Below are 14,298 nucleotides of genomic sequence, written 5' to 3'. Positions count from 1 at the left end.
TTTTGTAAATCTCTACCTTGCTCTTAGGCAAACAGAGGAAAGGCAGAGAGCTCTCTTATATCTTAATTGTCTTCAGCTAATGACCCTTCATATTTGGGGGAGATGTATTCTGGTCTCCCACAGATATAAAGTTTCAGATAGACTGGAGGAATAAGGTCTGAATAGTAGGATAATTGTGATTCAGCAGGCTGAGGCAGGAGAATTGCAAGTTCAAGGCCAACCTTGGCAACTTAGACCCTGTCTCAAAATAAAAAATAAAAAGGGCTATGAGTATAGTTCAGTGGTAAAGCACCCTTGGTTGAAGCCCCACTATTACTACTACTACTACTGCTGCTGCTGCTACTACTACTACTACTGTACTACTACTACTACTACTACTACTACTACTACTACTGTATATTTCAAAACACCTGAAAGAGAGGATTTTAAATGTTCTTACCACACAGAAATGATATGTATGAGGTGATGAATATGCTAATTATTCTTTTTTGATAATCCCATATGTATTGAAATATCACATTATACCCTATATATAGCATTATTTTTTGTTAATAAATAAAACCAATAAATAAATAACAGATTAGAATACTACTTTTAAGGAACTGCTTAAATAACCCCATTAACATCTGGAAGGGTCCTGCCACTCATGTCTCAGTTATTACAGCTGAAGCAAACCCAGTAGGGCATGTGTCAGTATATCTAATGCCAAGGGCAAGAAAAATATCAATATTCTTCTATCCATAATTGGATAGGTCTTCAACTGATATTCTCCTGAAACCTGTCTACCAAACTTCTGCTTTCCTCTAGCCTAGCAAAGTGAATGTTAAACTGCCAAATATAACTGTACCCTTTCTTGCTCAATGGGGTTAGGCGATGAAGAGGATATGTTGTTCTTCTGGTCATTATGTTGTAAGTATCTGCCTTTCTCAGGGAATCTGGTGCTATTTTTTATATTTAACAAACAGGGAAGTGATTCCAAAATGTCTTGTTAGCAGCCCAGTAGTGTAGCCTGCCTTCTAAATCCTTCAGGACCTGGATCTGCTCCTTTCGACTCTGTAATTTTTCTAAAATGATCTGATATGCCTGAACTCACTTCTCCCCTCAGGCAGGAGGCATGCATTTCCCAGGAGCAAAGTGGGAAACCACTGGATCATGTCTAAAAGTCACTTGATTGCTACTAAAGCTGTGTTCTTTTGTTTTGGTGGGGTAAAATAATGAGTTTTTTTTTTATTAGTATAGTTTTTTGGAGGGCCAAATGGTAGGTAATCAGGAGTCTGTGGTCCTGCTTAGTGTTTCCTTTGTGGAGGTCCTACTTCTTTGGACCACTAGTCTCTAACAGGCAGGTGGTGCAGAAGAGAAGAGCTCTTTCAATCTCCTCCCAAATGTGCATATAGCTGTACTCTTCTGTGCATAGGACTATACCCTGCACCATCCATTTACTTCCAAGGGCAAGAGAAGTACCACAGGTGAAGGATAACTACAGAGTGACCAAGAAGAAAAAAGTGCCATGCCATTCACTCAAGGCCTGGCTCCACTGTGAACTGTTCCTCCTGATCAACCAGCTGTTTAGTATCCCAGGGAATAGCTTAATAATTGTTCTGTAGCAGGTGTTTGGAATGAATAAAAGGATAAAACCCAGAAACCCTGTATTTGGAAGACTTTATGGGATAAAGCAGTTGTATTTCCAGAATGGTTGTGGAAATTCTGCCTCTAGGCAAGATTGGTTACCATACTGCCTGTCTAGCTGCTTTTCCACTCCATCCTTAACATGCAAGTTTTATAAGAGAAATAAATATATGGGCATCAGTTCAAAATGGTGTCAGTTTTAGTAGTCTCTCAGTGTTCTTGTGCCACATGCAAAACATAACTATGAATATTTTAATACATAGAAACATGATATATTTTTGTTGGGTTTTTTATCATTGCTTGAATTTGATCCCAAAACAATATACTTGCCAGCATCTACATCAACACAATTTGAAAAATAAAGAACACCCAGTTCTAACTTACCCCATGATGGCAGGCAGTGATCCATCTGGTTTGGTGTCATCCAGAGTTATGGAAATTGGAGCTTCCTCATCTTCAATGATCATGCAGCCACAGTAATCTTATCCAGGAGAAAATCAATAAGAGATTGAGATCAACCCATATTACAGAATTAGAGGCACATAAACATAGCATATATGTATACACTTTTGCTAAGAGGAAGATAAATCTTAAAATTATTGGGGGTTTTTTTTGCCCCAACCCTAGAAGTCATTTCCTGTTAAATGCACACACTGACTATACAAGAATATCTCACACAGGGATAATGACACTTCATATAAAGGGCTTATGAGCAATGCATGAGAAAAATGGTAAGATGGCCCTGATGTCTGGAAAAGATGGGGAAAAGAGTTGAGTATATTAAAAGCAATTATCTCTATTAACCCTGGAAGAAGTTGTGAAAAGGCATCCTGTGAGTATGAGCAGAAAGCTAATCAACAGTAGGAACAATATATAGAGAGCTTTCTAAGTCCCTGATTCTGTCTCATTTAATCCTCACACCACCAGGGTAGTATGTATTTTTACAATTTTATGCTTAGAGACTGAGGCTAGTAAGTAACAAAGCCTAGGACTCTCCAACTTCAAAGGATCACTTCTTCCCCAGAGCTCCTGGTCTCACTTTGCCAATAAAGAATAAGTGGAAGGTCAAGTGCCAGGAGCCAGGGCAACCCCCAAGTGGTGTTCTCATGGTGGGCCCTCTTTTCCCCTCCCATTGCCAACAAGTGCTCTTGGGGTCATTTTGTGTTACAGGGCACTACGAAGAAATTGACAGAATTCTGATCCTTTCTCTACCAAATTGAAAACATTTATCTTTTTCTATTCAGTTCCTTCTGTTAAATATTACCAAAAGAATGGTTCCTTCACTTAATACAGTTTAAACATGAATAAGAGCAGCTTACCCTTTTTCTTCCAGAAGGCATCCTTGTAATACATCATGCACTTAATGATAGCCCCCATTGGAAGACGCTGAATTAGCTGGTTTCTCTCTGATGGAAGCTCAGGTTTGAAGTGGATTTTAGCAGTCAGGGTCGGAGGGATGGCACTAATTACGTATCTGCACTAAAATACACATATGCAAAACATCACCTCAAATACAAGCTGTACTCTTTGCAGAGGGTGTGAAACATCTCTAATATTTTGAATGATATTCAGCAGTGACAACATGCAAAATTAGACAATTTGGTGCAACAAAATAGAAGAAGTTGGGTCTACCAACCATGCTGGTAAATTGGGAGAGGAGGCAGAAACACACCAGTATTAACTATACCACAGCTTTGATTATATTTAGTTAGAAACTGCAGAAGACACAAGGCGTATTTACTATAGACTCCTTTTGACTAAAATTACCTCATAGCATTCATGATTCAGTGTCTCTATGGTGATGTTGGCACCAGACTGGTCAATATAGGTGACAGGATGGCTCAGTTTCACCCGGTCCCCAAGGAGTTCCATTATCCGCTCACTCACTTGACCAGAACCTCCTACAAATTTCCGTTCCTACAGACAGAGGTAGACAGGAAAGGAGATACTGTAAAAGCCTAATGGAGGGAAATCTTATTTTCCACTGATTAGGAAACCTCCAGAAAGTCACAGCCAGACCTCCACTCTCCAAACACTCTCCAAACACTAACCATTAGGATAGAGGCAAAGGAAAAACATCACCTCAAACACAATCATAGTCTTTGGAGAGGGTGTGATATATCATCTTTAACATTTTGAATGATACTGAGCACTGACAACATACAAAATAAATTGGATTCTCTGTACAGTTATCCTCTGTATAGTTTCTAGCACTAAAAAGCCATTACTAGTTCATAAAATTACAGGTCAGAAAAACTGTTCCGCTATGCCAGTACTGCCCTGATTGAAAGGAAATAGCAAGTCTGTGGGCTTCAGATACCTAAGAGAGTAGAGCATGGAAGGGTCCTTGGGAAGTGGAGGGAGCTGTGCTTGTCCCAGTGGGTGCATTTTCTAAGAAACAGGGGAATATTATTAGCTTATTGCAGAATATTCATTGGATGGCTAAAAACGCATGTCAGTAGGCTGAGGCACAGTCCACAATTGACAATTAAGTACCTCAATCATGAGTATCCACACAGTAATTTTTTTCACTTTTATAACTGGCTATTATTTTATGGCAGCACTAAAGTTATTTGTAAAACTATCCCCATGGTGGTTCAAACCTAAATTCATAATTTGTCCTTCCTCAAGAAACAGGTACCACTTAATCTACAATCTGACCCATGTTTTCCAAGGGTTGCTCTGAATTTTAGTGTAATGTAAAGATCACAAACTATTACAATATTGTCCACTATCTATCCCTCTATGTTTAGTATTTGTCTAATTACATTGTAAGGGGGGAACTTAATTTCTTTAGGAAGTTATTGTGATAATGGCTTGAGATTCATAATCTGAACTGTAACTTTCCATAAGGTCCTGTAGGGTTTGTTTAGAAATATCCTGACTCTTCTGAATGAATGAACAAATAACATATATGCATAAAGATACCTCACAAAGCAAAATATGGGTTAAGAAGAGTAATGTGGGAATTCTGCCTTTAATTAAAGACACTTAAAAATGCAACAGTCCTGCATTTGCCAAAACTAAGCATTCAATGAACAATAACTCTCAGTGTCACAAGAATAACTTGGGAACTTCTGTAGATCTAAGAAAAATAGTGCACTTGGGGGGAGAGAGACTTTTACACCTTGTAAAATGCACTCAGAATTCTGGGACTCAAAGAACAGAGTATAAATTAGAAATAAACTGCTACTAATTAAACCTCTTCACTCCCAAGCATAATATTCCTAGAAAAGAGATACTCATCCTCTTTGAATATGGAGCTTTAATGTAAAGAATCTCAGAGTCTGAGGAACCAGGAAACTAGAATTCATGGAAGTGGTATGGAAACTGGGCAAATAAAAATGGACAACAGAAATTTGGAATCCAAACTATAGAATTTACTATGAAAAGAATGGCCATAAATCACTGAGTTAATTAGAACAGTCATTTCCATTATGTAACAGTTAATATAAATAAATAACTATGAAAATGGCACCAAAGCCTTATGTTTAGAATAGAGATGATTTTCAGTGCAATAATTTTACAAATACTTAAACTTTTTTGAAGCTAATTTTTTTTTAGTTTTCTAGTTTCTCCTCCATTAATTTGCTTAATTTTTTCTACCTCCAAAAGGAAAGAATGTAATTCCCAGGACCTAATTAATTCAAAATGAAATATTCTTTACTTGGAATAAAAAAAAGGAAATGAGATTTTTTTAGATCATTTTACATCGCTAATTATTCATGACTGGAAATACTGAACCAATTATTATGACACTGCTCTAGGTGAGTGTAAAATAATAAATACAGTTACAATTTTGGAATAGGCATGCCATACCTGGCCTCCATTGGTGACTGAGAATATCCGAGTTGTTCCACCACATTGTTTCACATACCACAAGAACCACAAGGCAGATACCTCATGGGGCTCAGAGGTCACATTGATATTCACAAAAAGAGAAGCAAACTGCCTTGCAGTCCTGTTTACAGAAAGAGAGGAGAATAGGTATATGATTCACAGGAGCACATGTTTTCAAAATGCAAGTAGAACTAGGCGTGGTAGTACACACCTATAATCCTAGTTATTCAAAAAGCTGAGGCAGGTCAATTGAAAGCTCAAGGAAAGCCTTGGCAACTTAGTGAGATCCTATCTCAAAAAAATATTAAAAGGGTTGGGGATGTAGCTCAGTGGTGGAGCACCCCTGGATTCAGCCCCTGGTATCATAAAGAAATGAAATGTAGTATTTTTAGCAAGTACTTCCATTGCTTTTTTGAGAAAAAGAAACCTCATAGGCTCAAGTTCCAAAGGAATGCATTTTTAACTCTTGGAAAAATAAGTTTTCTCCCTCTTTAAGAAATTACGGAGTGCTGGGGTTGTGGCTCAGTGGCAGAGCATTTGCCTCACACATATAAGGCACTGGGTTTGACCCTCAGCACCACATGAAGATAAACAAAATAAAGATTAAAAAAAGAAATTATGGAGCCTGTAATCCCAGGTACTGCAGAGGCTGACAATAAAATCCAAAGTTCAAGACTAGCCTGGACAACTTACCAAGACAGTGTCTCAACAAAATAAAAAAATAAAAAAGGATGGGATGTAGCTTAATAGTAAACACTTGCCTAATATGCACAAGCCTCTGGGTTCAACCCCCAGTTAGTACTGTGTACTGCCCCCCCCCAGAAAAAAAGAAAAGAAGAAGAGGAGGAGGAGGAAGAAATTAATTAACTAATTTTGGGTTAGCTACAAATATGCTAAGCATGGTTATGTCTAAGAATCAATGTTCTTGTTGGGGACCATTAGGGATAGTTTTTCTCATCTATTGTAACAAACATCCTATCTCCTTTGTCTCTGCCCTAGTTCAGGATACTAATGTCTCTCATCTGGCCCACAAAAGTGGGTGCTTCTACATTCCCCATACATTCCCTATGCATTTCCTTTCATATCATTTTCTGTCCTATATGCAATGAGGTCTTTTAAAATTATAAAACTAAAAAACACCCCAAACTTCTGCTTAAAACCCCTCAATAGCCCAAAACAGAGAAAAGTACGATTTCAAATGTAGTCAATACATATTGCACATCAGGCTGCTCAACCAGTACCCAACCTTCCCTTATACCATTTATTTTTATTATCTCTATGATCCAGGCACACTGACCATCCAGTTGCTAAAACCTGCCTATATCTTTCCCATCCCAGGATCCTCACAAAAGTTGTTCCCTGTTCTCCCTACCTAGAAGATATTATCCCCCTACAATATAAAATGTTCTCTGTCTTCCCCTGCCACTGTGGGTCCTTCCTAGAAGATACCCTCCCTACCGCTTCTACCCTCCCCTGTCTCCTCCCACCTTCTTTAGGTCATTTCTGGAATAAACCATTCTTCTTTCCTGTTTCCCCCAATCACTGTGCATCATTCCTGAAAGATACCACCCTGCCACACTATGCAAGGTTCCAGTTTCCCTCCTGTTATTGGCTCTATCCTTGGAGAAACCATAAACCCCACCTGCCAACTTTCATGCTTCTTGCACCCCTCATTCAGTGGATCAATCTTGGAAAATACCAATCTCCCAAAATCCACCCTAACTTCCCCTGCCTCTTGTGGGTGATTCTGGGAATATCTAATCCCACCTATACCAAAACTCCCTATATATCCTACCCTATTCTGTGGCTCACTCCTGACAGATATCATCCACCCAACTCAATACATCCATCCTGTTTACCCTAGACCCCTTGGGTAATGCCTGGAAGATATCATCCCCTATACCCCTCCATCCTTCTATGCCATAGTCCTTGTGTGTAATTCCAGGAACATACCATGTTCCCAAATAACCCAACTTTCCCTATCTCACCCAACATCTATGTGTCAATCCTGGAATATACCATACCCACCAAATCTATCCTTCCATCTCCCCTTATCAATCCCACTGGTGCATTCCTGAAGGATACCATCCCCTCAGTACCCTCCCATCTCTCTTTAAATCTATGGATCCTTCCTGAAATATACCATCCTGCCATACCATTCCTCTCTCCTCAATGACTGGTTCTTTCCTGGAAATATTCACTTTTTCCCCCATCAACCACCCCCTACCCCAGTCTCCCATAGGACCCTAGCAACTTGCTGGAAAATATCATTCTTCCTGACAATTTCCACCCTTTCTGCCCACCTTTCCACTAAGTGGAACATTCCAGGAAGATACCATTGTCCCAACACCATTCATCCATCCTGTCTCCCCCTGCCTCTGTGGATCATTCCTGAAATATACCGTCCTTCCCCAGCAGCTACCTCCCTAACTTTTCCATACCTCTAAGGTTCAATTCTTAGAAAATACCATTTTTTGATTGTTGTTTTATAGTCCTAGGGATTGAACTCAGGGTACCCTACCACTGAGCTAGATCCCCAGCCTTTTTATTTGCAATATCCCACCACATCTATACTTCTCTGTCTTCCCCTCAGCCCCTGTGGTGCACTTGGAGAAGATATTATCCCCAAGACAGATTATCCACCCTTCCATCTACACCCACCCCTTTCATTCCTGGAATATACCATGGTGCCACATCATACACTCTATCTCTCCAGTGATCCTGGTTCTTTCCTAGAAGATAACACATTTTCTCTCACCAAACATCCTTTCTTCTCCCCCATGACCCTGGTTTCTTGCTGGAAGACACCATCTCTCTTCACAACTTCCACCCTTCCTGACAGTCGTCTACCCAGTGAAACACTCCTGGGAGATAGCACTGTTCCATTACCATCCACCTATCCTTTGTTCCCCTGCCTCTGTGGGTAATTCCTGGAATGCCCTTCATATCCTTCCCCAGCAGCCACCCTTACTTTTCTATACCCAAAGAGTCAATTCCTGAAGATACCATCCCCCTACTCCATTCAACTTTTTTTCTTTCTTCCTGTCAAAGTGGCTAATTCCTGGGAAATACCACCCCCCTCAACACACAGAGCAACCGCTGCCCTCCCTCAGACCCTTTGGATCATTCCTGGAATATACCATCACCTCCATAACATCCCTACATCCTGTCTCCCCTTCCTGATACACTGGATCTTTCATAGAATATACTTTTCCCTCCAATATGATCCACTTCACTTGTCTCTTCCTGCCTCTGTGGATCATCCCTGGGAGACACCATTCTGATTATATCTACACTTACCTGATTCCTCAAAGCCCCTGTAAATCATTCCATGAAGATATTACCTCCCGTCCCACAAATTTTTCATGTCATATCCCCAGGCCCCTTTGAACTATTTTGAGAAGATGCCATCCTTCCATACTGGCAGCTCTTTTGTCCCACTATCCCCTGTCGCTTTCTTTTTTTTTTTTTTTTTTTTTTCGCTTTCTTTTTTTTTTAAGTTTATTTTTTAGTTGTAGTTGAACACAATATCCTTATTTTATTTATTTATTTTTATGTGGTGCCAAGGATTGAATCCAAGGCCTCGCATGTGTTAGGCAAGCGCTCTACCGCTGAGCCACAATCTCAGCCCCTATCCCCTCTCTTTCTTACAAGATACCATCTACTCACACCATCTGTACTTCCTATCTCCACCTGTACCTGTGAGTCATTCCTGGAAGATAAATTCCATGCTTCCTTCCTCTACCCAATGGGCCATTCCTGGAAGATATTACAGTTACACCCACTGTTAACCCTCCATCTCCCCCTTGTGCCTGTGGGTCACCCCTGAAAGATACCACCCTGGCATACCATCCACTGTTCTTGGGTATAGCCCCTTACCCTGGCTCATTTTTGGAAGACCATCTCCCAAACATCATCCACCCTTTTTGTCTTCCTCTGCCTCTGTGGGTAATTCCTAGAACATACCATCCTCCTAAATCATCGGACTTTCCCTGTTTTCCCCAGGTCCTCTTATGTCATTACTGGAATATACATCCCCCCACACCACATCTACTCTTCCCTATCTTCCTCATCCCTGCTGTGGAGTACTCCTGAAAGACACTATCCCCCCAACAACTACCCACCATACTAACCTCCCCCCCCCCCAACTCCTATCTCCACTCCTATCCCTGCTGCTATGGAATATACCATTCTGCCCCAACACCAAAATACCATCTTTAGCAATTGTCCTACTTTGCTCATTTCCCTCTAGCCCTTATGGGTCATTCCTAGATGATAACACCCTCCCTAAAACATCTACCTCTCCTGTCTTCCCCTCCACCTATGGGTCATTCCTGGATGATATCATCTACCACACACCACCACATATATCTTTCTCCATACTCTATGGTGTATTCCTAGAAGACACTACGCTTTCCAGGATATGCCCTCTAGTGTCCCTCTGTGGGTCATTCCTTGAATGTACCTTCCTACCCTAATATCCGTTATTTCTTTCTTCTCAATTGATTTTGGCTCATTCATGGGAAATATATCCTCTATCATCCAACTTTCCCTGAGTCTTCTAGCTCCTATGGGTCATTTATGAAACATATATCTGCCGTTTTTCTCTCTCTCTTACACCCATGGATCAATTCTGGAAAATACCACCTCCCCTACATCATCCAACTTTTCTGTGGGTCATTCCTGGAAGACATCATCTTACCAAACTACCTACTCTTTCTGTTTGCTTCCCAGACTCTTAACTCTTTCCTGGGAAATAACACTTCCCCATCCACCTTCCCTTCCATCTCTCTCATGACCTGGGCTCATTCTTAGAATATATCATCAACCCCTGCAAAACATCCATGCTTCCTACCTACCACCCTCCACATGCATTGGATCATTTCAGGAAAATAGCATTCTACAAACAACATCCACCCTTCTTGTTCTCCCTACCCCTATGGACCATCCCTGGGAGACACCATCCTATCCACATCTGTTCTTCTTTTCTTTCCTATACTGTCCAGTGCCTAATTCTTAAAAGATACCAGCCCTTCCACCCCCATCACCATCTACACATCTTGTTTTACTAAGCCCCTTGAGTCACTACTGGAAAATACTATTCACACACTCCACCAGTCTCCCCCTAAGCCCTGACGTGCATTCCTGGGATATAATATCCTCACCATCTAATCTCTCATTTTCCCCTGCCCTCTGGGTTGTTCCTGGGAAGATATCATCCCACTCCTAAAACTTAGACTCTTCCCATTTCCCCCAAGCCTCTTTGTGCATTACTGGAAGATATCAGCCTGCCACAACATCCATCTTTCCTGTCGCATTGAGCCATTCCTGGAAGACAGCATCCCCTTACACCAGCCAACTTTCCCTGACTCTCTGTCACTATAGGTTGTTCCTGGAAGATAGCATTCCCACCATATCTACCCTTCCCAGCCTCTCCCCAGCCCCTAGAACTAATTCCTGGAAGATACTCCCCCTCAACCTTCCCATACCCCTACAGGATCCATAGTCTCTTCTTCCCCCATCTCCTTTGGGTCATTCATGAAAAATGTACCTTCAACATCATATATCCATTCTGTCTCCTCCTGCTCCTGTTGATCATTCCTGGAAGATATCATCCTTACCTGAGGTCCCCAAAGTCCCAGTTAATCAGTCCTTAATGATCCTATCCCCTTCTCCTCACTATCCATTCCCTGTTTCTCTCCTCCCCCAGCCACAATGGTTCACTCCTGGAAAATCCATCACAACTTCCCTGTGTCCTGTCTCCCCACCCTATTCCTCCACCCAGTAAATCATTCTTGGAAAACAATATTGTCCCAATACCATCCACCCTTCCTGCCTCCCCTGTCCCTGGAAGATACTATCACCTACCCTCAACACCCAAGCTTCTTTGTCTTCCCCCCAATCCCTAGGCACAGGCCCAGAGGAAATTATCATTAATGTCACAATCCACTCTCCATCTATCTCCTCTCTGCATCTGTGGGTTGTTCCTGGAAGATACCATCTTGCCACACCATCCATTCTTCCTGAATAGAATCTCTGACCCTGGCTCATTCTTGTAAAATATGAGTGCCCAAACAACACCCATCCTTCCTGTCTCCCAGAAGGCACTCAGTGGATAATTCCTGAAAGGTACCCTCCCCCAACACTATCCTCTATCCTGTCTCTTTCTGCCGCTGGAGGTCATTCCTGGAAGACAGCATCCCCCTACACCATCTAACTTTCCCTGTTCCTCGCTAGAAGCTTTGATTCATTCCTACAATATATATCTCTACCTCATCTACCCTTCTCTGTCTCCCCCAATCCCCTATGAGTCATTCCTGGGAGATATCTTCCTGCCACACCATCCACCATTCCTGTGTTCCCTGTCCTTGTGGGTTATTTCTGGAAAATATCATCCAACCCATACCATTTACCTTTTCTGCTTCCCACCCTGGCCCTGTGGGTCATTCCTAAAAGATACTAACACATACATATCATCCACCCTTCTCAGAATCTGTAACTCATTATTGTGTGATATTTTCCCCCCACATCATACACCATATCACACATTTCTCTCTTCTCCCAAGCCTTATGACTCAATTAATTCACATGACAAAAGATACCATTCTCTTACAACATCCGCAATTTCCTGCCTTCTTCCAGCCTCTTTGGGCCATTCTTAGAAGATACTGTACCCCAATACCACCTACCTCTTCTGTCCTGTGGGCTGCTCCTAGAAGAAACCATCCTCCAAACCATGTATCCTTCCTGTCTCTCCCATTTTCCTGCAATTCATTCTTAATTGACGCACTAATTCCCAAGTTTTAGTTTTAAGAATGCTACACCAAGAAATGCTTTATTTTATCCTCAGACCAGATGAGTTTCTATCTGCTGTAGGCACTCTCTTAGAGTGTATGTTCAGTGTCAGTCTTGCTTGCTAGAATGTAAGCTTCATGACAAGTTCAACACCATTCCTTAGTCAGTGCCTGATACAGTACCCTCATATAGTAGACCCGAAATAACTACATGCTAATAAGTACATAAATATGTATTTTAAAATAAATGTAAAACTAATAGAGTCATGCTCCACATGATGACATTTTGATCCATAGTGGATCACATATATGATGGTGGTCATGTGAGATTATATGCCTATTGATGTAGTAGCCATCTTAAAGTACACTCTAGGATGTTCATACAACCATGAAATTGCCTAAGAACACATTTCTCAGAAGGTATCCCTGACATTGAGTCATAAATGTACTAGTGAACTATAAGAAATGATTAAAGTTTATATTTTCTTAGCTTCCCTCTAGTTTCTATTTATTCTACATCTATAGAATTACTTTTCAAATATCACCACAAATGCTCTTGTAGACAAACTGTATATAATAGAAAAGCATAATTAACTGATTTTATTGAAGACCATAAGACTCCTTTATTAAAATATGTCCTACTCTAGGTACCTAATTAAGTTTTTTATTCATTCTTTGTTCAAACCTGCTCTGAAGTACCTAAAGTGACCTCAAAGTTAATACCAACTGTTAGATTACTAGATTTCCTCTTAACTTTTTTCCTGCAAGTTACTAAGAAAAGTGCTGAAATTTAAGACAGGATGGAAAAGATCAGAAGGGAAGATAAAAAGGAAATTTTGAATAATCAAGTATACTTTGTCCAGCAGATTTTATCGATAAGATCTTTCATGGTCATCTTGTCCCATTCCTCAGCATGAGGGGCCTGCCAGGGAGCATCAGCTGGAATCTGCAAGGAAAGAAGGTCCCACACTCAGGTGTTATGGTAAATGCCACCACAAACCCTCAAAGAGGCCTTTATGAGAACCTCTAAAAATTGATTTATTGGTCTCTGTTGGAATGTGTGATTGGCTTGGAATTCTATGTAGAGGTGGGAAGGCTCTTTACCTTAACGTTGTTGCCAAAATAATAATGATAATGATCATAATTACATATAAGAATATGTATAGGGCTGGGGATGTGGCTCAAGTGGTAACGTGATTGCCTGGCATGCGGCGGGGAGTGGGGGCGCTGGGTTCGATCCTCAGCACCACATAAATATAAAATAAAGATGTTATGTCCACCAAAAACTGAAAAATATATATTAAAAAATTCTCTCTCTCTCTCTCTCTCTCTCTCTCTCTCTCTCTCTTTAAAAAAAGAATATGTATAAACTTATATAATTATGATTAGGATGATCATTAAAAAAATAATAACATTATTATTGAAAGCTAATACCCATTTTAGGTCACCAATTCAAATTTATAGAACCTGAAACTAAGTGAAAAAATCTTGGGGCAGCAAGTTCTTCCTTCCTTTACTTTTTAAAGTGGTATTATAGATGGACAAGATCACTTTAAGTAGAGATATTTGGCAAAAATGTCATATAAAAGTTCAATGGCATAAGATCGAAGGTATACTGGCATTAGTATAAGTAGGAATAAGTCTGAATTCTGGTTCCCTTGCTGTGTGGTCTTTAGTCAATTACATAACCTCTTGGTGCTCATTTTATCCAATTGTTGAGTAGAAAACCTACCACCTTTGGTGAGTTGTTGGGTGCACTGGAAAGCATATGCATTAATGTCCAGAGCAATATTCCCTGACCTATGGAAGGATATTAAACAGGTGACACTACTATTTCACGAATAGCTCATGTGCAAACTGAACACACATTTTACCTCCTTTCCCATATTATCCATTGTCCGCCACAGATTGTTGTAGTCCAGATATGCAATAGGATTCCACACAGGAGGAAATGCTCCCCGAAATGGATAAGTTTTCCCCTGGAACATAAAAGCAAAAGGTATTAATTGAAAAGAATGATATCTTAAGTTAGAATGGC

At 40.6% G+C, this 14,298-nt stretch overlaps 1 protein-coding gene across 1 annotated transcript in view; it reads right to left on the bottom strand.

Annotated features, from left to right (window-relative positions):
• The window catches only part of Maoa (monoamine oxidase A), a 71,821-nt gene that overhangs the window by 13,590 nt on the left and 43,933 nt on the right, over positions 1-14,298 (bottom strand). Inside the window, exons 4-9 of the mRNA XM_046453860.2 lie at positions 14,135-14,239; positions 13,115-13,206; positions 5,446-5,587; positions 3,394-3,543; positions 2,946-3,105; positions 2,011-2,107 (exon numbers count right to left, since the gene is read on the bottom strand). Coding sequence (XP_046309816.1) covers positions 2,011-2,107; positions 2,946-3,105; positions 3,394-3,543; positions 5,446-5,587; positions 13,115-13,206; positions 14,135-14,239 — 746 coding nt within the window. The remainder of the gene's footprint in view (positions 1-2,010; positions 2,108-2,945; positions 3,106-3,393; positions 3,544-5,445; positions 5,588-13,114; positions 13,207-14,134; positions 14,240-14,298) is intronic.

Source organism: Marmota monax, unplaced genomic scaffold (genome assembly GCF_021218885.2).
Source record: "Marmota monax isolate L192 unplaced genomic scaffold, Marmota_monax_Labrador192_F-V1.1 WCK01_AAM20220418_F8-fsc00182, whole genome shotgun sequence".
Lineage (NCBI taxonomy): Eukaryota > Metazoa > Chordata > Mammalia > Rodentia > Sciuridae > Marmota > Marmota monax.
The sequence above is the reverse complement of the archived record's forward strand: the minus strand, read 5'-3'. Positions and strand labels throughout refer to the sequence as shown.